General features: G+C 44.0%; 2 protein-coding genes across 6 annotated transcripts; one reads left to right on the top strand and one right to left on the bottom strand.

Moving 5' to 3' along the window:
• Positions 1–4,488: 4,488 nt before the first annotated feature.
• LOC135581852 (uncharacterized) lies at positions 4,489–7,930 on the top strand. Of its 5 annotated transcripts, none has more exons than XM_065181735.1 (8): positions 4,489–4,677; positions 5,428–5,607; positions 6,234–6,301; positions 6,398–6,511; positions 6,646–6,808; positions 6,905–7,051; positions 7,130–7,182; positions 7,475–7,930. In XM_065181735.1, the coding sequence occupies exons 2-7, from the start codon at positions 5,533–5,535 to the stop codon at positions 7,154–7,156; spliced, it is 594 nt and encodes a 197-aa protein (XP_065037807.1). In that variant the 5' UTR covers positions 4,489–4,677; positions 5,428–5,532; the 3' UTR covers positions 7,157–7,182; positions 7,475–7,930. The 5 variants fall into 5 exon arrangements, with proteins under 5 accessions (XP_065037807.1, XP_065037806.1, XP_065037804.1 ...); XM_065181734.1 differs by having other exon boundaries at positions 7,437–7,930; XM_065181732.1 differs by having other exon boundaries at positions 4,490–4,677; positions 7,545–7,930.
• A 1,286-nt stretch (positions 7,931–9,216) lies between these two features.
• On the bottom strand, positions 9,217–11,085 carry LOC103983943 (UDP-glucuronate 4-epimerase 1). Its single transcript, XM_018826737.2, has 2 exons — positions 9,560–11,085; positions 9,217–9,405 (listed from the first exon to the last, which is right to left on the bottom strand). Exons 1-2 carry the CDS (start codon positions 10,873–10,875, stop codon positions 9,384–9,386), a joined length of 1,338 nt encoding a protein of 445 aa, XP_018682282.2. The 5' UTR covers positions 10,876–11,085; the 3' UTR covers positions 9,217–9,383.
• Positions 11,086–20,134: the final 9,049 nt, after the last annotated feature.

Genomic DNA, 20,134 nt, shown 5'->3' with positions numbered 1-20,134 from the left:
CTCACACTTCTGAAGCACTTGAAGTGTTTGCACTCCTTGCGTTGAGTTAGCTACTGTGATTCACCTTCTCAATGCCATCGAACTTCTGGAATGCGGGAAGTTTTCACCCCAACTTGGAGTAATTCTCTGATAGATGAGGTCGCCTCTGGGATTGTACCGTCTTCTCCATCAACCCTGCCGCCTACTCCACTGAGTAACAAAGGTACAGCACCGCGTACTGCCTGCTTCGTTCCTTGGTCGTGCACTCTTGCATGACCCGAAGTCCTTCACTTACGGCTATCTTGATGAGAAACTTGTTGACACCGGTCTTACGAAGTTTCTTGGCCTCTGCCCTTCAGCCTTGTCTCGGTACTTGGAGATTGCCTCTACATGCTCCACCTCCTCGGCCCCTTTCACGACCAAGCGCTCTCCCTCAATGAGAGCAAGGGACCAATGACTTGCACGGAAGTCCCGCCTCTGCGGTACCATGGCGCTGCCATGCCCATGGCCCTACTATCCGTCGCCTCGCCTCTGTATCCTTTTTCTGCATGATTAGTAGAAATGTCTCTCTGGCACTCCTCTGAGTCCACCTCCATTCTGACTGATGCTTGATTTTGGGTAGCTAAGTCCCTCTGGACTCGTCGTCGCTTCCTCGCCCCTTTCGACCCCCTGCTTCAACACCACTGTGTTCTCCAAGCAGTCTGTTTGGTCGATGGAAAGACAAACTACAACTCCCATGCATGGCCTCTGCCATCATGTTGTAGAGTTTGCACCGATTCTGTTCTCCTTAGCTTCCTTGGTAGCAACGTTCGCTTACTCGACCTTGTCCTCTGACTCGTCGGGCTCCCTTAAGCGAATATGAGCTTTGGAGCAGTCCAACTCTCCAGTTGCTTCGATCATACCTCTGCATGATCAAGTCCCTCCCATGGAACTCACTGGTACTTGCATTCGAACTTTTCCCTTGGTGGAACCCAGCCCCCATATGCTGATGACCAAGGTTTTCATCCGATGCAAAATTCGGTGCACGCCCGGAAGACCCGCCTCTGCAGTACCATGGCCTTCACTCCTTGAATCCATAGCCCTTCCTGTCGTCGTGTTGTTCACCAAAGCGGAGCTCCCAATAGCTCCCGATCATACCTCCATATGATCTCATCCCTCACGGGACAGATTGTGTGTATCGCATTGCCACGAATTGTTCCACCACGATCCACTGCACTATGTCGCCTCCTGGTGACATCTCCATTGCATTCTGATCCTTGTGGAATAAACTCGAATTGTGAACCCTTCATGTGTGGCCTCTGCCAATACATCGCAGGGTCCCTTCCACCTTCGATTTTGTTCGCTCCTCTAGCAATCGACCTAGATGAAGCACCGCTCTAGGACAGTCCGTCGCCTAGTAGCTCTCGAAGTCCACCGACTTCACTGTAATCTGTCCACCATTGTTTGGATCCTGGGCCTCTGCCCCTACCAGCACAATCTCCGCTGCGCACTGCTTCCTTCATAGCAACTCAAATGGCAACACTGTGGCATATTCTTCAAGAGTACCCGCCTCTACGTCCTCTTGCCCCGTGCTAAGGCCCTTCTGAACCCAACTTCGCCTCCGCAAATTGAGTCGCCTTAGTTCCTCCATCAAATGCTTCTCCGAGTTAAGGTGCATGTGCCGCGAAGCTCCATTCGTCTTTGGCACCATGCAAGATGAGTCCGCTCCGTCAGAAAGAAGGACCCATGGAACAACATGATCCTACTCTTGCCTCTGCAAGAGTTCATGTCCTTGACCTCTGTCTAATGAAAGCACTGTGCCTCTGCTCCATGTTCCAACTTCTATGCTGGCTCCCTTCATGCGGCTTGGGTAGTTCGCCAAGTTACACCCAAGTTGTTCCGCTCCTCGTTTTTGCATTGAGTCGATGGTGGCCCTCGCGCCTACCATTCCACGGGCCATCCCTCCCTTGAGTCTGATCTCCACATCGACTCCAAGTGTATCTTCATAAGTTGCTTTAGGTCGCTCCCCCACTTGATCTCGCAATGCATCCACCAATACATTCTCTCGAGCGAGATCATGCGACAACTCCTCGCCGCTTGCTCAGTCCATCGAGCTTCGTGAAGTTGTTGTTTGTGAGGTACTCCTCCTCAACATGTGAAGTCCGTCTCACATGATTCTCCCTCTGGAGTGCCGAGACTTATCCCTCCTAGATAACTGTCCCGTTGGAGCAACATCTCTCTTCGTTTCGGAGACCACCATCCCCTTGGACTACTCTGATCTGCTGAACAAACTGTGCATTGTTCTGCCTCTTGCAAACGCACTTGCTAGATTGCGCCTCCACGTCAATACAGCCACCGCCGCACCCCTCAAGGCCTAGCAACATGCTAAACTCGTTGCACACTTCAGCCTCCTCCGGACGTATCCTTTGCATGTCGAAGAGAAAGTTTCAATGCTCAATGGCGCGAGTCTCGACCGCCTTGGGATGGCCACGAGCATTCCATCGTCCGCATACAAGCCCATGCATGAGTACCGAATTCTTCGAGTTAGCAATTCCCCTCACCTCTGTGAGCTTTGCACAACTCTTTCGGTCGCTGAGCAACTCATTCCACTTTGCATGGTCTCATCCTTTGCCAAGCGCCTCGCTTGCCTTGAGCACCATCAAGTAAAGTTGTCAACGTTGAGCCGTAGCTCAAACTCAGCCATCCCAGCCTTTGTGCGCTCCGCATTCTTCCAAGCTTGCATGTTCTCGTGGTGCCTCTTACGCGAAGGGTTGGCCATTCCTCAGAATGCCAATGTTAGATGCCCGCTCCTCTGAGCGACTCTTTTCCCTACATCTCCATGCCCATTTTCTCTTAAACGGTCGCGCGTTGCTGACTGCCCTCAACGCAGCCCCGCTAGGTCCCCCACATTTGCATGTCAAGTGTTTCTATGAGTGCTTGTCCCGCTCTGATACCATAATCTCACGACCTTAGCTGGTTTTGCCTAAGGCGTGCGGCACCCTCGCGCGTCTGTCCGCAAAGGTCAGCCTCCCCGAAGCCTCCCATTGTCCCTTAGGACCAACAAAAAAGATAACGGGTTAAAGAGAACGCCTCAATCGGGATCCACAACCAAACATGTCCGAAAAACACTTCATAGACAATGCAAATTACAAACAGACTTTACAAGCTCTGAATAGTTGCACAACAAAGGGTAAAATGGTCCATTACAGACCGAAAAGCTCTCGCACGTGTCCACATGACACAACCTTTATTTACAAGCCTAAAGAGGCCACCAACCCAACTAACATGGGACTATTTAGCCTTCGGCCGCCCCTCTACCTACTGTACAAGTTATAAACATGCCAACAGACACGGACAGATATAAGCATTACATCAAACATCCTGTTTCAAAGTTTGTCCGTGACAGGTTGTTCTCATCTTTAGTCTCGTTCACTTCATCTCCCACTAATCATTTTCATGTCTTTTACTATAGATTCCATTTTAATATCTTTTATTCTTCTCTTAATTTTCAAATTCACTAAAGTCGCTCGGATCTCTATTTTTTTTTTCTAATTTTCTCTTTATTTCCTTAATATCTCCAAGTTAAGAATTCCAATTAGGAAAGAATGATTTTACTTTCTTATCTTTTGATTTGTTTTCCTCCTCTAATAAATATAATAAAAAAAAAAACAAAAAATGAGAGGATGAATAGATTTTTGTTATGTAACAAGGAAATGTAGGTTTTTGAATTGAAATATGGAATAGATTTTTTTTAACTCTCTTTTAGGGTAGCATAGTGTGATTCCCAAACTATTATTTTTCTTCTATAAACTTTAATATTATTATGTTAAAAATATTAAATAAATTAGTTTGTAGGAATTTAGACGTGTGATAAAATTGAAAATAGTCATAGTATTCTTTTAGCCGTCCATAATTTCTTTCTATTATATAGTAAAAAAAATATTTATATCATTTCAATGATTTTTGCTTAGGGTATTTTATTATCAATTGCTTAGGGTTTATATCATGAATTGGGTTAATTTTTTATTAGATTATTATTAAGTTGAGTTCTTAATTGGATCGTTGTTGGGACTTAGACCAAAGTTAAATAAACCCAACCTAGGTTCCGTATGCCCTCTCCCTTCTCGATCCATGGTTATAAATAAACCTTACCTTTTTTTTGTTTGGTAATCAAGGCGAGCGACATCTCTCCATCTCTCCTCACCCATTGATTCCTCTTATCTCTAATCTCATTTAAAAGTAATATTACTATTTATATAATGTTCTCTTAACCTTTTTATAATATCTTTCTATTATATAATAAAAAAATATTGACGTCTTTCCAATAATTACCTGTTAATATGTAGGTTACTATAATTAGCTCTTTTTCTCTCTCATAATTATAGTGACATCAAGAGACGCACGGCTCCACTCACCCACCAATCGGGACGAGACGAGACGACACGAGGCGAGGCGCGGCTCGACCATCACAAAGATGGGGTCGAGCGGGCGTCTTCAACTTGCCATCTCAACTTGAGTTGAACCGGAATGTTCCAAATGGTTCAACCCAGCCAAGAGAAACCCTATTCCCACCTCGCGATGCCGGCGCTTCTCCTCGCCGTCACTGCTCTCCTCTTTCACCTACGGTCATAGCTCCTCACCGCTGCCTCCGCTTATGTTCGCCGCTCCTCCCCGCGCCCATAGCTCCTCGCATCCGTGCGCAGCCATCGAGCATTGGCGGTACCTCTCTCTCTCTCTCTCTCTCTCTCTCTCTCCCCTTTCCGCCCTCACCCCGTTGAGCCACCTCGACACCCCATGCCTCCTCCTCCGTGCTTCTCCGGCTACCCACCCCTCTTCTTCCCTCCCGCTATCTCTCTCCCTCCTCCACCGCAGCTGGCCCGTCGATCCTCCACGATGCCCCCCCTCCCTCGTCCTCCATGCTTCTCGCCCCATCCTCCCTCTCCTTTCCTCTTCCCGTCTCTCCTCCGCCATTGCCCCCACCGATGTGTCCCCGACAACCCCCTCCCTCTTCCCTCCTCCGTGCTTCTCCCCCTTTCTCCTCCTCATTAGCCGTTTCCCCCGACCTTCCTCCCTCCCTCCTCCTCCTTCGTGCTTCTCCGGCCGATAGTTCTCTGCCGTAATTTGACCATGGCTGACACCCTCATCCCCTCTCTCTGTGTCTCCCCAGCAAAACCGCCTAGCCTCCTTTTTCTCTAATTCTTCCTTCTCAGCTTCTTTCTCTCCCCAACAGCCCCCATCTTTCTTAAATTCAACAGTAATGTTACGTATTAATAACAGTAAATTTTTGTTAATTACAGCCTGCGAAAGGATTAAATTTGTCATTGCTAGTATTTTGGAGTACCGCTCGTTTTAACATCTTGAATCATTGCAAATGTAGATTTAGGATTGTTATTCGATTGGAATGATTTTTTTTCTCCTTAATTATATTTTTATAACTTTTTATTTTGACGAGCGTCTTGCTTCGCGTAGCTCGGGCAAGTCGGGCATTTTGGAAGCTTGGAGTCTCAATTTAACTTCGTTATATTCGGGAATTTCTTGGTTAATTGTACAAGTGTATTGTCAATCTGAGCCAGGATGTATGGGAAACGTGCATCCCAGCTTTTAAAAGATCAAGCATGCTGTGAAAATGGACAGTTTACTCCATTTAATGTAAGCTATTCCTCGCTTGCTCTTCAACAGCTTTATGTTATCCTAATATTGCTAGAATTATTATTATATTTGTTCTGCATTATCTGCATCGTTCATAATACTATTCTTTGGCTCTAAATTTCTTTCTTTGTATGCAATTGCTTGTGCAATTGATCGTATAATTCTTATCGTTCAACATAACTGTGGCTTATGTGTCATCGAAACGATGAATGAAAAATCTCCATCTTACATATGGCACCAAACACAACTTTGCAGTATTACTTCCAAAGAAGAATTCTTTTATCTTCATATTTAAGGGGCTCTTCCTTTGCTGGTATAATACCACTCAGATTTCATGATGTTGGTCTGTTAAAACCATGATTGGTGCCAACTCATACATGTTTCCGTCTTTAATTCAGTGTATCTTCTTCCATGTTAATTTTTGGGCTTCAGTTTGTGCTGGTTATTCTCTTCGGATCTGTGGTCATGAACAACACAATTGATGTTGGTGGTTGGGTTTCGATGTATTACACGATCTAAAATTAATCACCTAAATAAAGGCCCCATGATGCTTAGTACTTGTTATGTCAGTTGAAGTTTCATTTTTCCTGATCTTTGTGAACATAACTTTTCTGTCCTAACAACAGAGTGATTTATTTGATCAAGTTATTAGTGAATGCAATGAGCACAGCCTTCAGCTCCAGTCATTAATCAGGTAAGCTCCAATGATTCTCCTTTCATGGTTTGTCATGCTTGTTATAAGAGTATAATATATCCTGTTATTTATGTACTCTGCATCTATCTAAACCAGGAAAATTGAGGAGCAGAACTTAGATATGCAAACAACCAGAAATGAAGATCACTTTGGCGCAGTCATCCACCACCTTTCTTTGGTTCGCAATAAACGCTGTCTCATGGCTTACATGCAAGTGGATAACTGAATAGTTACTCCTGAAATATTTCCTTCTGTAGCATAATTCTTTGTTCCAATTAATCTGTATTTTCTAGTACATATGTGAGCAACTTTGACTGCCACCTTAAATTGCCACTGATTCTCAGGTATAATCGGGCAGAGATCATTCGGGGTTTGAGATGGAAAGTTGGCCCTGTGCTTCCCCAAGAAATTCAAGAAAAATTAAATTATTCAGAAGAAGAATATTTCAAAAATCACTCGGCAGCCATAGAGGCCTACATGTCTGAGATGGACCTAGATTTGACTGTGGTATCTGGTGTTCTTCATTCAATATGTTTGTGCCAATGAGTTGTGAATTCCATTTTTATTTTCCTCCTGTTTCTAAATTGTTCCACCTTTTGTTAGGATATGGTTCCTCCCAAAGACCCCTATATTCGAGTTAGGGTGCTTGATGATATAGGTGAAGTCTGCCTTGATGACCATTCGATCTCTCTTGCCAAGCACTCACTGCATTTTCTTAGGCGTACTGATGCTGAACCATTTATCTCACAGGTTTTGTATAATCAATTTAGTCTCTAGACTTGTTGATGTTTGTATACCATTTAACACAACTCTTTGTGCTGATGATAGGGTCTAATGGAAGAGTTTCTGGAATGATGCCACTCCGCGATAATTATAAAAATGTAATTCTTTTATCCTGCTCTTTATTTCTTTTACATAAATTCTGGAACCAGTCTGGAAGATGATAATTGTAGTCACTAGTTGATAAACCTGACAGATGATAAGTCCATTAGATTTACACTCTTAGCACGTTGGATGCACGTAAAATAAACTTCACTAATTGTTGGCTAGTTACAAGGCTGCTTTCTTTTCATTGGACTTAAATAAGTGATATTTTCCCCATCCTTGATTTATGTGGTGCATACGGTTTTAACAGATGACACTGTTTGCTTTTTGCTGTGTCTGTGATCAAAGAAGCGTCTGAAATCATACATAATTATGTCTGTCAGTGAATGATCATGGTTGGTGGCTTGTGTTGGAGCAGGAATAATTTTTAGTTTCTACAGTAACCACCGAGAAATGGAAACAGCCCAAAGGAAATCAACAGAGATGGTTACTACCTGATCTTACCAAAGAATTTGATGAGCACTACTAGTGTAAGAGATGTCTCTCTTAGGATGGACACATAGCTAAAGAAAAAGTTTATGTAAGTAGGAAGTAAGATGTTTGTAAGCCAAGTCACGAGTAAAGTGCAACAATAATGTCAACTCTGACTGCAAGATGATACCATGTATATGGTATCATCTTTTGGTGCCACATTTCAGTTTCCATACACTGGTTGTTTCCTTGAATTTTCTGTATCTTTTGTCATCCCATTTCAACAGAGACTATAATGGTATCATCTTTTGGTGCCACATTTCAGTTTCTATACACTGGTTGTTTCCTTGAATTTTCTGTATCTTTTGTCATCCCATTTCAACAGAGACTATAATGAATTGCCAGGTAAACCAGATTGGCATCAATCTTCAGTATCTCAAATTTTTACAGCATAATCGATGCAATCTTCCCATAACAGTGTGTAGTCTTCATCTCCATGGTGTGCAGTGTTCTTGTTCAACCCAATTGTAGTATGTTCTGTTCGGACTAGTGTTGTTTCCGTGTTGCCTCTTTTCTTCTTCCTGCCAGTACTAAAATGTAACGTAGGGTAAAAAGGACAAATGATAATTCTTCTACTGCAATGACCTAAAGGGGCCTTTTTTCTGATGTCATCCATTTTGCTACGATAAAACATGCAATGAATTGATTTTACTGGAATTTATGGATGGGTAAAGCTTGGCTTTTCGGGAACATAATAATAATAAATAATAGGATTTATTCATGAATTTTATTACTAATTTACTCGAGTATTTGTTTTTTATTTACATCAACGTGAATTAAATTATGAATATTTTGCTTTAATTACAATGAATCGGAGGTTTACTGGATTCGGGTCCAAGTTGTGGGGCCGAGGAGGAGACCCGTCCAAATGTGTCCTCTTCCTCCGGGCCCACCCGGACAACTGGTGCCCATTCGGTGGTGCAGCGCGCGAAGCGTCGCTGACTCGAACTTTTTGCCTCCATCTTTTACTATTTCTGTGGTCGTTCGCGCGCCCTTTACAGCTGGATGTAACGAGGCGATGCGCTGTGATGAGGGGAGGGGAGACAGAGGTGGATGAGGCGCCTCCACCGTCCGATCCCCAGAAGGCGCATGACGACCGTCCGTCGCCTTGCCGACAGGCTATCGCCTTTGGGGAATCGTCCAACGTGTGGGCCCGTGACAACTGGCGCCCATCTCCCGATGCTCCCCCGACAACGGCACATTTATCCCGCAACAACGGCATCAGACGATCGAGTGCGCGACACTCGTTCCCCCACCCGGCCAATGAATGGTCACTGACCCGTGGATCCCAGCGGGCCCCAACATCAGACCGGGTTGATACGCGGAGACAGCGGGTGGGCGTCAAAGAAGTTTCATTAGATGACGAAGCCGACTCGATGAAACAGCCAAGATTCAGGCGATATTTTACGGGAACGACACGAGGAGTTCCGATCCGCTCTGTTGCTCCCCGGCGGATTCGCTGCTAAATCTGGGATGGTATCGGTTTGACACCCGGACCGAGCATCCATTGGCCAGCCGCCCGGCGAGGATGACGAGCATAGAATAAGAGAACAAGCAAATGAAACGTACACCGATTCACTTTTATTTGACGGGAATTATTATCATGAATATTATAAACAGGGCAAATACAAACTTGAGAGAGAGAGATAGAGAGAGAGAGAGACTTCGGAAAGAGCAAAGAGCAGAGGCGATCCACAGCTGTTGTTGCTTTCTGCTTTTTCTCGACTTATTTTCTCCCTTTTCTTTCCCTTTCCAAAAGAAAATAATCTGAGTGTGATTACTAGTTCATCTTTCTCAGAATAAACAGGGAGGAGAGAAAACGAAGAAAAAATAAAGAGGCTAATTTGGAAAAAAAATCGATAAAAAACAACGAAGAGAACAGAGGAAAAGAGAGGTTTTTACAAGCTCTTGGATGCTTTCGTTGCTCCGCCGCCACTTCTGGGGTTGTAGCCGTAGTAGGAGAGGTACCACTTGACGAACTTCTTCAGGCCGGCCTCGAGGTTGGTGGTGGGGTTGTAGCCGAGCTCGGTGCGAGCGGAGCTGATGTTGGCGTGGGTGAAGGGCACATCCCCGTTGCCCGGCATCTCCACCACGTGGCGCTTCGCCTTGACTTTGAGGTGGCGCTCTAGGATGCCCACCAGCGCCGGCACCGTCACGGGCGAGGTGTTCCCCAGGTTGAAGATGCGGTACTGGGCGGGGCCACGCTTCCGGCCGCCGCTCCCGGTGCTCTTCTGCGCGGTGTCGAGGGAGGCGACGCAGCCCTTGACGATGTCGTCGATGTAAGTGAAGTCGCGGGCGAGGTCGACGTGGTTCTTGCCGCGGTAGACGGTGATGGGCTTCCCCTGGAGGATGTTGCGGGTGAAGGAGAAGTAGGCCATGTCGGGGCGGCCCCAGGGCCCGTAGACGGTGAAGAAGCGGAGCCCCGTGATGGAGAGGCCGTAGATGTGGTTGTAGGTGTGGGTGATCTCCTCGCCGGCCTTCTTCGTGGCCGCGTAGAGGGAGGCTGGGCGATCGGTGCGGTCCGCCTCCGAGAAGGGCGCCTTCTCATTGAGGCCGTACACCGACGAAGACGACGCCCACACGATCGCAGGCTGCGGGTCCGCAGACTTGCACGCCTCGAGCAGCGTGACGAGCCCCGCAATGTTGCTGTGGACGTACGATGCCGGGTTCTCGATGGCGTAGCGCACGCCGGCCTGGGCCGCGAGGTGCATCACGTGGGTGAAGGGCACGACGTCAAAGAGCTTGGCGAGGAGGCGGGCATCGTTGATGTCCCCCTCCACAACGAACACGCCGTGGGAGGTCAGCAGCGCCTTGCGGGCCTTCTTCAGCGACGGGTCATAGTAGCTATTGAAGTTGTCCAGCCCGACGACGCCGTCGCCGCGTTTGCGGAGGGCGAGGGACACGTGCGTCCCGACGAAGCCTGCGGCGCCCGTGACGAGCACGGAGACGCCGCCGGGGCGTCGAGGGGTGGCGGAGGCCCGGATCTGCTTCTCCCAGTGCATCCCGCCCCACGACGCATTAAAGTAGCGGGAGGAGGTGTCGACGAAGCTCTGGAAACTAAGGTACGACGCCGTGAGCGCAATCAAGAACAACGCCCACAGGAACATGGTGCTCGTCGATGCGAAGCATCTGTGAAACTGGCGATTGATGGTGTGCGCCCGCTCGATCTTAAACTTCCCAGGCGTCGACGGAAACAACTCGTCTTCCATCAATCTCATCTTCTTCGCTGCTTTCTTAAAATCTGTCGATAACAGCGGCAATGCGACCAGTGGAGGTGGTGGAACGGAGGAGGCGGAGACAGGGCAGCGACGGTAAATGAGGTGTTTGCTGAAATAAATGCCTTGCTGCACCTGCTGAGAGAGGGCGGACGGACGGGGATATATAAATAGCAAGGAAAGGAGAACCGACAGGCGACAGGAAGCGCGTGAACGCGCTGGAAGAGGGGCGGCCAGTTTGTTCCTACAACAAGAACTTAAAACTATGCACTGTTTCCTTTTTTTCCTAATTTATTACTCTGTTTTATTGCTAGACAAACAAACTATACGATTTATTGCTCTCCATAATAAACAGTATACAATTAATTTCGAATGAGATCACATAAATGCTGACTAACTAAAGATGGTTTATTTTGATAAAAATATCAATAATTCTTTTCTTTTTTGTACATCGAGTAGTTAGTATCCTTATCGACGACACACAGGAATTTGATACGATTAGTTTAATTAATTAATTAATTATATATATATATATATATATATATTTTCTTCATCAAATTCTTTCATTATTTTCTATTTGAAGTTGACGAGTGGTTTAGATTGTTTACCCGCGGTAGCAGTCGCATTCCCCACCACCGCTTTCTCTTCGAGTGCTGGGGCGCCCAGTAATCGGACCCACCATCGGCAGGCGGATTCGAGCGACTCCCTCGCTACCCCCGCGCGCGATACCCGTCGGGCTAACGCCGTCGTGATTGGCTACGAGGAGGACTTTGACGTGGTTTCATCGCTGTCCCCAGCTTCGCTTTGGGTTCTCCCTCGGGTTGTGGTTCGGTCTTCTGCTACCACAGCTTCGGATGCCACGTGGTTTCTGGTGAGACCGGGACTAGGATAAGGTTAGCGCATGCGGGGTGGTGTGACACGCGTGGTTCGGGACCGGAGAACCGGTCGCAGGGAAGAGGGGCAACCGGGAGACGACCGCGGGGGGCCGGAGATCGCGGTACGGTGCCCCGGTTTTCGTGGGACGGTGAACGGTGCCGGGCGGTTTTGACTGGGCGCTGCCTCGCCCGTTTTCCAATTCGCCAGCTCCGAGTGGGGCCCCATCTCAGTAACGCGCCATTGTCGCCCTTTATGTGCCGTGGGCGCTGCGACGTTGGCGGCAGCAGCGTGTTTGTGTTCGTCCTGTGTGCAGCATAAAGCAGAGGGTGGCCTCGTCTTCTTCAATGCATTCCGAGGACGAGAAGGCGAGAACGCTCCTTAGCGCTGCTGGCCTGGAAGCAACTGGTTTTTTGCTCAGGAAGCCAAGTAGGGTTCTGTATGGAGGACACATGTGTGGCCGCAGTTTGATCTCTTTATCGGTGATGTGATGTGATGCTCCGTGATGACGTGATGAAATGCATCACTCAGCCAACGCAGATGAACACGTGGACAAAGGATGCTGTTCTTGTGGGCGTTTTAGGGTCTCGAGTGTCAGCAGCTGCTGCTCGGACCGGAGTGGCATGACTCGTTGGTGGTCTCAGATTGGATAGTTTAATCGAATTCTGGATTTTCTCAACCAGTAAGAACTGCATTTGACCGACAGAACACGAATGAAATGAACTTGGAATAGACACAAATCAATCCTTAGCAAGGAGGGCTTCTTTGTCATTCCATGACCGCAAGTAAATCTACACTATTGTCGCCATCGACATCACCGACGTATCGTGCTTTGCATGCACTCACGAAGGCATGCAGAGGATGAAACCATGTCCCACATCTTGACCACCCGATGAGTGGATCTCTCGACAAGGTAGTGAGACACACGTATATATATGTGTCAATATTCTTGACTAATAAAAGTCAACCATTGAAAGCATCTTCTTCCTTTTTTCAGAATTCAAACACAATACCCTTCCTTTTTTTTCTTTCCTTCTGAACTTTCCATGGTATTGTTGATACTCACATTTCATGTTTGGCATTCTGGTCTGCCTTCATGTTTGTTCTTAACGAGCACTTGCACAGTCTTCCACATTGTGCATGCACACAGTGGTCTATCAGACTTCCACATTGTGCATGCACACAGTGGTTTCTTCAACCTACAAGTCTGCTTCCCACAATGCCAATAAATTAAGATTGTAAGCTTGGAACACTTGTCTTATAATATCTTTTATCGGATCACAAGTCTGTAGCATCTTGATTTAAGCAAACACGATTTTCTCAAATTCTGGATTTTCTCAACCGGTAATCTCCAGGCTCTTCACTTGTTTGGATATGCTCAAGCATCAGAGCTGACCATAACAGTCAAGCTGATTGAATTTCTTCTATCCCAATATATTTATATATATACAAAGAGTTTCGAATCATTTGATATATTTATAGATTTCATGTCGAATCATCATTTTTTTTGTTTTGTTCCTGCAAAGGTAAAAATATTTTTGCTTGGCACTGCAGGCTAAGATGTTGGAGGATAAAGTGAAAGGCCATCTTAAGGCTGCACTTGATGCTCACCTCATTCATCCTGAGTAAAAAAGACGCACTTAATTAGTTGTACTTGAGGCTAACTTAGGCATTCATCTTACAGCATTGCATTCGAGTAAATGATCCAGAGACTGATATGTACAATCCACAGATTCACATACAATGTTCTCATAGTAGTGGTTTAGTTTGTGTTGACTCTTCTCCACTCTCCACCCTGCTGAGTAGAAGCTCAGCTCACAACACAGAGAAGAAAGAGAAAACTTTTTTGCTGAGCCCTGTAACATAGCAGTTGACACAAGGGTTGGGGCGAGTGATAAAAGATGCAAGAGCCTAGAGAACGTTCCTGTCACTTTACACCGACTTATCCAGAGTTAAGAAGAGAGATCCATGAGCAACAATGTGGGTGTAACATTTTCCAAATGGTGGTCAACCAATGCATCCGGTCATCAAGGGACAGAAGTGAAAGAAGCATGACTACGATGCAGCCAAGCCATGAGAAACTGCCCCTCCTCCTTTCCACCATTAACACAATCGTCTCAATCACCGAAGCTTCATCTCACTCGCATGATCGAAAAGTGGAAACAAAATTAGAAGACGAACGAAAGACAATTACAAACAGCATGTTGGCAACGTTAGAAAGTAGCTAAAGAAAGAGAGCTAATTAACAAGATGAGAAGAAGAAGAAGAAGAAGAAGAGAGCTGATTGAGCCGCTGACGCCAATATCACAGCACCTTCCACTTCCTTACACGCAAATGATGTGATAATGGAGCATGTCCCACATGCTGTACATCCTCGTGTCATCTGCGTCGTCGCCATGAGGCCTCTCTTCACCTCGCCACCGCACCTTGGTTACCCTCGCTGGCGCGTCCACCTTTTCCATGGCCATTCCTCCTCAAATCTTCCTTGTCACAGGAAGAAAACAAGGCTCAAAGAAAAAAAAGATAGAGAGCTATGACGATGCACTCTAAATATTGCTCTGCTGCTTTGACTATCTCGGCCGTGCTTGCACGAGAGAGGTCTTTGATGCCATCTTCCTTCTCCGTCACCCTTCTCAGCTCTCCCGAAGCTAGGAAAATAAGAACAGAACCAAACAGTAGAGCGAGGACTAGACCTCTGAAGTACTTCTCCTCTCTACGTTACAATGGTAGGCTCGCTACATTGCACATTGCATTTGGGTGCGCCGTCCCAAGTCGAATGTACCCTCGGTACGGTGGACTCGTTGCTGCGTGTTAATGGCTTCTCTTCCTCCTTTAGTTCCTCATCCACACCAAACTCCACTTAAGGAAACTCCATCCTCCTCATCTTCGCTTTTGCCACTCCGTACCCAAAACACATCACCAGTCGCTTCTTAACCACTCTGTAAGCCAATTCTTCTTCTGTCTGAAGTGCCCATATCGACCTTCCCCTCCTGTGGCCGCGAGGGAGTGAGAAGAGTGCGGGAGAAGGCAGCCCAGAAACTCCGGGATCAAGGAACGCAACGAGAGGCTCCGTTTTGGGTATGGAAGCTCTCTCTCTCTCTCTCTCGCTCTATATATATATATATATATATATAGGTATATCTCTCTCCTCCTTTTCCTCTCTCACACAGAGCAACAGCACCGGCTGAAGCAGCAGAAGCGATCAACTTGCTCACTGAGATACCGAAGGAATGTAAATGAAATGGGCAGCCGATCCATCTACTTCCGTTTCCACCATGGAAGTATGGGGTACAAGCTACTTAAAGAACGACTCAGGCAGGCGCTCAACGTTAGCAGACGAAAACAGTGTAGATAGATAGATAGATAGATAGATAAAGAGAGAGAGAGAGAGCTACTGTTGCAGCTGCCGTCGGCCAACCCATGTGCGCGTGGCCAGGCGACCGCAAGGCAACAACGGGACCAGCGTCGCGTTACACTGATCTCGTGGTGAGCAACAGTGGCACGGGCGATACGGTCAGCTGAGCGACCAGTGCCTGCATACGAAATTACTACGACAGTCCAGCAGTAAAACTTCTGACAGCATTGGGTTCAGAAAAGTTTACATGAAGTGGCTGATGGGGGAAGTTCGATTAGAGATGGACAGAGACAGAAATGACCAAGTTTGGCATCATTGCCTTCTACAAGGAGGGAAGGAGGAGCACCAGACACGAAATTAATGTCCGGAGAACAAACCAAGCTATCCAACCCTATCTAATTTACTACTCATCAGATTGAGGCTGCATGTATGAAGAGAGATAGAGACAGATCCGAAAAGGATCGACGTATGACTCTCATGTGAGCATATAGTACCACGAATGTTCAACATGTGTGGGACACGGACATGTCCACCAAAACCACGTGTCCATGCTTCTTAGCTTTGAATCCAAGTAAATCTATTTCTACCATTAACTGTTCTCTCATTTTCCTTATCTTTTAGCTTCTTCATCTCCATTTTTTCCTATGCAAATGCAGCTATTATTACAGCTCAAAACTGTTCATTATCATTCTCAAAGCTTACATTCTTCCTCTCGTCCATTCCGGATCTGCGTGGTCGTGCCTCCGATCCTCTCTACCTGTCTTTCATGTACGAGATGGAGGAGCAAGAAAAAATAAAATATTACGATACGAGTAAAAAGAATCCTTTCGACTCAAGAAAACTGTTGTAGTATTAAAAACAGGAGGAACACTTACAAGATACCAAGTGCACACAGACTCTCTATCTATCTGTCTCTATCTCTATCTCTATCTACATGAACTACGGTCTTATAGGACCTAGTGACAACCATCCTATAACTACTAGATCATGAGGTAGTTAATGAAACCACCTTATAACTACTAGATCATGATTGAAGTGGTTATTGAAATCATCATGTAACCACTAGATCATGATAACAATCTAGATAGATAACTATGAATCAAATCTCAACACTCCCACTTCATTCATAGTTGCATACACCAATTTATCTCACCCTTCATTCATAGTTGCATACATCAATTTGCGACATAAAATAAATATGCTTTCGTAGTGGAAGTGATTTGATGAGGATATTCGCAACTTGCTCATCCGTTCCATAATACTTCATTGTGATAGCACCTGAAGTACTTTTTCGATCATCTAAAGCTCCTACACAATCACTATTAGTGAAATCAAATAATTTGCATTTAAATTTTGTTTTGAACATCCATTTTAACCCAATCGCTTTCTTTTCTTTCGGTAGATCCATTAGCTCCCAAGTTTCATTCTTCTCAATTGACTTGATTTCCTCCTTCATTGCTTTTCTCCTTTCAATCTTTTTTAACTGCTTCCTCAAAAGTTATCGGATCTGAAATAAACAAAGTAAATGTTGAGTTATAAATTTCTATCAGTGATCTGAAATTTCTTGGAGGGGTTTCATCTAAGGAATCCGAATTTGAACTGCTATTGGGCGAGGTTGACGATGAATTTGTTGGAGTAGGATCTGTCACTTGATTATGCGGAGTGTCTAGTTCTGCTGGAATCTGCATTTGTGTTTCACCTTTATTGGTCTCCCAATTCCAACTTGCCCTTTCATCAAACATAACATTTCTGTTAATAATAACTTTGCCACTAATAGGGTTATATAATCGATATGCTTTCGATTGTAAAGAATAACCAATTAAAATGTATTTCTCTGATTTTTCATTAAACTTGTGATGATTTTGTGAATTCACCGAAGCATAAGCAATACAACCAAAAATTCTCAGATGTCTAACACTTGGTTTCATACCATACCGAGCCTCAAAAGAAGTTCGATTCATAACAGCCTTTGTTGGTGAAATATTCAACAAATAAACTGCTGTTGCATCTGCTTCTGCCCAAAACTGATTTGGAAGATGTTTTTCCTTAAGCAAACTTCTTGCCATTTCAACGACAGTCCGATTCTTACGCTCAACTACACCATTTTGCACCGGTGTATATGGTGCTGTCAATTCTCTGTGAATACCATTTTCTTCACAAAATGAACTAAACTCATTAGATAAAAATTCACCACCTCTATCTGTCCGAAGTATCTTTATATATCTACCACTTTGTCTTTCTATAAGTGCCTTGAATTTTTGAAAATTATCAAATGTTCATATTTCAATTTCAAAAAATATACCCAACTCATCCGACTATAATCATCCGTAAACAATAAAAAATATTGATTTCCACTAAATGATTTTATATTCATAGGTCCACATAAGTCAGCATGAATTAAGTCAAGACAATTAGATGCTCTCCATGCTTTTCCAATAGGAAATGGTTTTCTACTTTGTTTGCCATAAATATATCCTTCACATACATCAAGTGTATTAATCTTAGGCAATCCAAAAATCATTCTTTTTTTACTTAACAACCTTAAACCTTTAATGTTAAGGTGTTCATATCTTAAATGCCATAAACTAGACTCATTCTTTTGAGTTGTGATAAGCGCATGTCTTTCAATATTTGACATATCAAGTGGAAACATCTTATTTTGTGTCATACAAACATTTACTATAATCAAACCAGATTTCTTATCTCTAATAGTGCATGAATCATCATCAAATATTATTGAATATCCATCATTTACTAATTGTCCAACACTCAACAAGTTATGTGATAAAGTAGGAACAAAGAAAACATTATCAAGGTATTTTACCTTCCCTTGATTTGTCTTCACCTCAATTGTTCCTTTCCCTTCCACTTGGATTTGCTTATAATCTCCAAGTCTAACATTCAATTTGTGAGTCTCATCAATATCTCTAAATATTGATTTTATGCTTGACATATGATTAGAATATCTACTATCCAAAAACCAAATATCATTTGAGATATTCTGAATTTGTGAACGAGTCATAAACAACTTACTATTTTCTTCATTTTTCTCCACATAACTTACTTGCTTTTCTCTTTTCCAGCAATCTGCTTTCATGTGACCAAACTTTTTACACTAGTGACATTGAATTCCACTTTTGTAATTTTTTTTATCATAATTTGATTGCCCATGTTCATCAAAGTGTCCTCTTCCTCTTTTATTTCCTCTACCACGAAATCCTCCTCTGCCACGTCCTTTTCCTGTTGATTTTTTTCCTTCTTTTGAAGTAGAAGACTCTCCTTTAACCTGAAATGCTTTTTCTTCACTTTTTTCAAGTGACCTGTTCAACCTTACTTCATGTGCTTGCAAGGAACCCATTAGTTCATCAAATGAATAAGTAGATAAATCTTTTGATTCCTCAATTGCGGCAACAACATGATCAAATTTCGAAGTTAAACTTCTCAAAACTTTTGTAACAATTATATGATCAGGAATATGTTCACCATAAGATTTTATTTGACTAACAATTTCAGTCACTCGAAAAAGAAAATCTTGTACCGATTCATTGCTTTTCATGAACAAAATTTCAAACTCACGACGGAGGGTTTGAAGCTTTACCATAATCACCCTTGATGAGCCTTGAAATTCATTTTGAAGTATCAACCAAGCTTGCTTTGAGGTTGTCGCTGTTGTAATTCTTGAGAAGATCGTCTTATGTACAACTTGTTGAATGAAGAACAATGCCTTTGAGTCCTTCTTTCTATTCTCCCTCAGCCTGATTTAGTCATCTGGATCTGCATATCCATTCTCTATTAAGTCTCAAAGATCTTGAGATTTGAATAGAGTCTTCATCTTGATACTCCAAAATTCATAGCTTTTGCCCGAGAAGATTGGGATAAGGGGTTGAGACATGGAATTACCGTTAAAAGCCATAATGCTCAGTTCTGATTGAAACTAGGCTCTGATACCATAAATGTTGGGGATGGAGGAGCAAGGAAAAACAAAATACTACGATACGAGTAAAAAGAATCCTTTCGACTCAAATAAACTGCTGTAGTATTAAAAACAGGAGGAACACTTACAAGATACCAAGTGCACACAAACTCTCTATCTATCTGTCTCTATCTCTATCTCTATCTCTATCTACATGAATTACGGTCCTATTTATAGGACCCTATAACTACTAGATCATGAGGTGGTTAATGAAACCATCTTATAACTACTAGATCATGATTGAAGTGATTATTGAAATCATCATGTAACCATTAGATTATGATAATAATCTAGATATATTAACTATGAACTACATAAAGATAAAAGATATTGTAGGAATCGTAATAACAGTGTTTGGGGGTCGGTGGGGTGTCGAGCTTAAAATAACAGTGGTCCTCCACAGTCCCCACTGTTTTGTCTTGTTTCTTGGACTGTGCACGCGGAAGCCTACCTCCCAGGGTGGAGGAAGATGATCAGGTGGCCATGCTCAGAGCGCCACCTTGCTGTCCAACCTTGAGGTCGCACGAATTAGTGGCAATAAGTTTCATCCGGCAGTAGCCTGTCTGATCCATCTCTCCATTCACCGTAGGACACTATTTTGTAATCTAATCTTTATAAGCCTTCTGTTTGTGAAAATTTCTCTTTGAGAACTGTTCCCTTCTACCCCAAAATATTAGGCATCGAATCGAGATTAATGGATTTTAGATGAACTGATAGATTTCATCTTGTCAGCCACTGAATTACTACGTGAGAGAATAAATTACATCAGATGATTAGGGCTTTGACATAAATCTAATTATTCCGAATCGAATCAGTTCTCCTGAGGCCAGTATCGACAGCCAAGTATATAGATTTCGTCCTTGCATTTTAAGTGCTACAGGAGATAAGAAATAGATGATTAGCTACCAGAGAATAATGCTTCAAGAAAGAAATGTCGAGGAGAAAACAAGCCAAGTAATTATTTTTTCTGATCTGTACAACTAAAATAAGCAACAAAAAAGAAACCTGTAAGAAAAAGTAAAGATAGAGAATCATCAATTCACCATTTGACAACGATGATA

The sequence above is a fragment of the Musa acuminata genome, chromosome BXJ1-5 (genome assembly GCF_036884655.1).
Source record: "Musa acuminata AAA Group cultivar baxijiao chromosome BXJ1-5, Cavendish_Baxijiao_AAA, whole genome shotgun sequence".
In the NCBI taxonomy this organism is placed as follows: domain Eukaryota; kingdom Viridiplantae; phylum Streptophyta; class Magnoliopsida; order Zingiberales; family Musaceae; genus Musa; species Musa acuminata.
This window is presented reverse-complemented; position numbering and strand designations above follow the sequence as displayed.

Coding starts and splice junctions, on each gene's coding strand:
- LOC103983943 (XM_018826737.2), bottom strand. CDS start 10,875: ATGAGATTGATGGAAGACGAGTTGTTTCCGTCGACGCCTGGGAAGTTT. Junction 9,406..9,559: donor ACGAAAGCATCCAAGAGCTT/GTAAAAACCTCT, acceptor TCTTTTGGAAAG/GGAAAGAAAAGGGAGAAAAT.
- LOC135581852 (XM_065181735.1), top strand. CDS start 5,533: ATGTATGGGAAACGTGCATCCCAGCTTTTAAAAGATCAAGCATGCTGT. Junction 6,512..6,645: donor CGCTGTCTCATGGCTTACAT/GCAAGTGGATAA, acceptor ACTGATTCTCAG/GTATAATCGGGCAGAGATCA. Junction 7,052..7,129: donor CTGAACCATTTATCTCACAG/GTTTTGTATAAT, acceptor TGCTGATGATAG/GGTCTAATGGAAGAGTTTCT.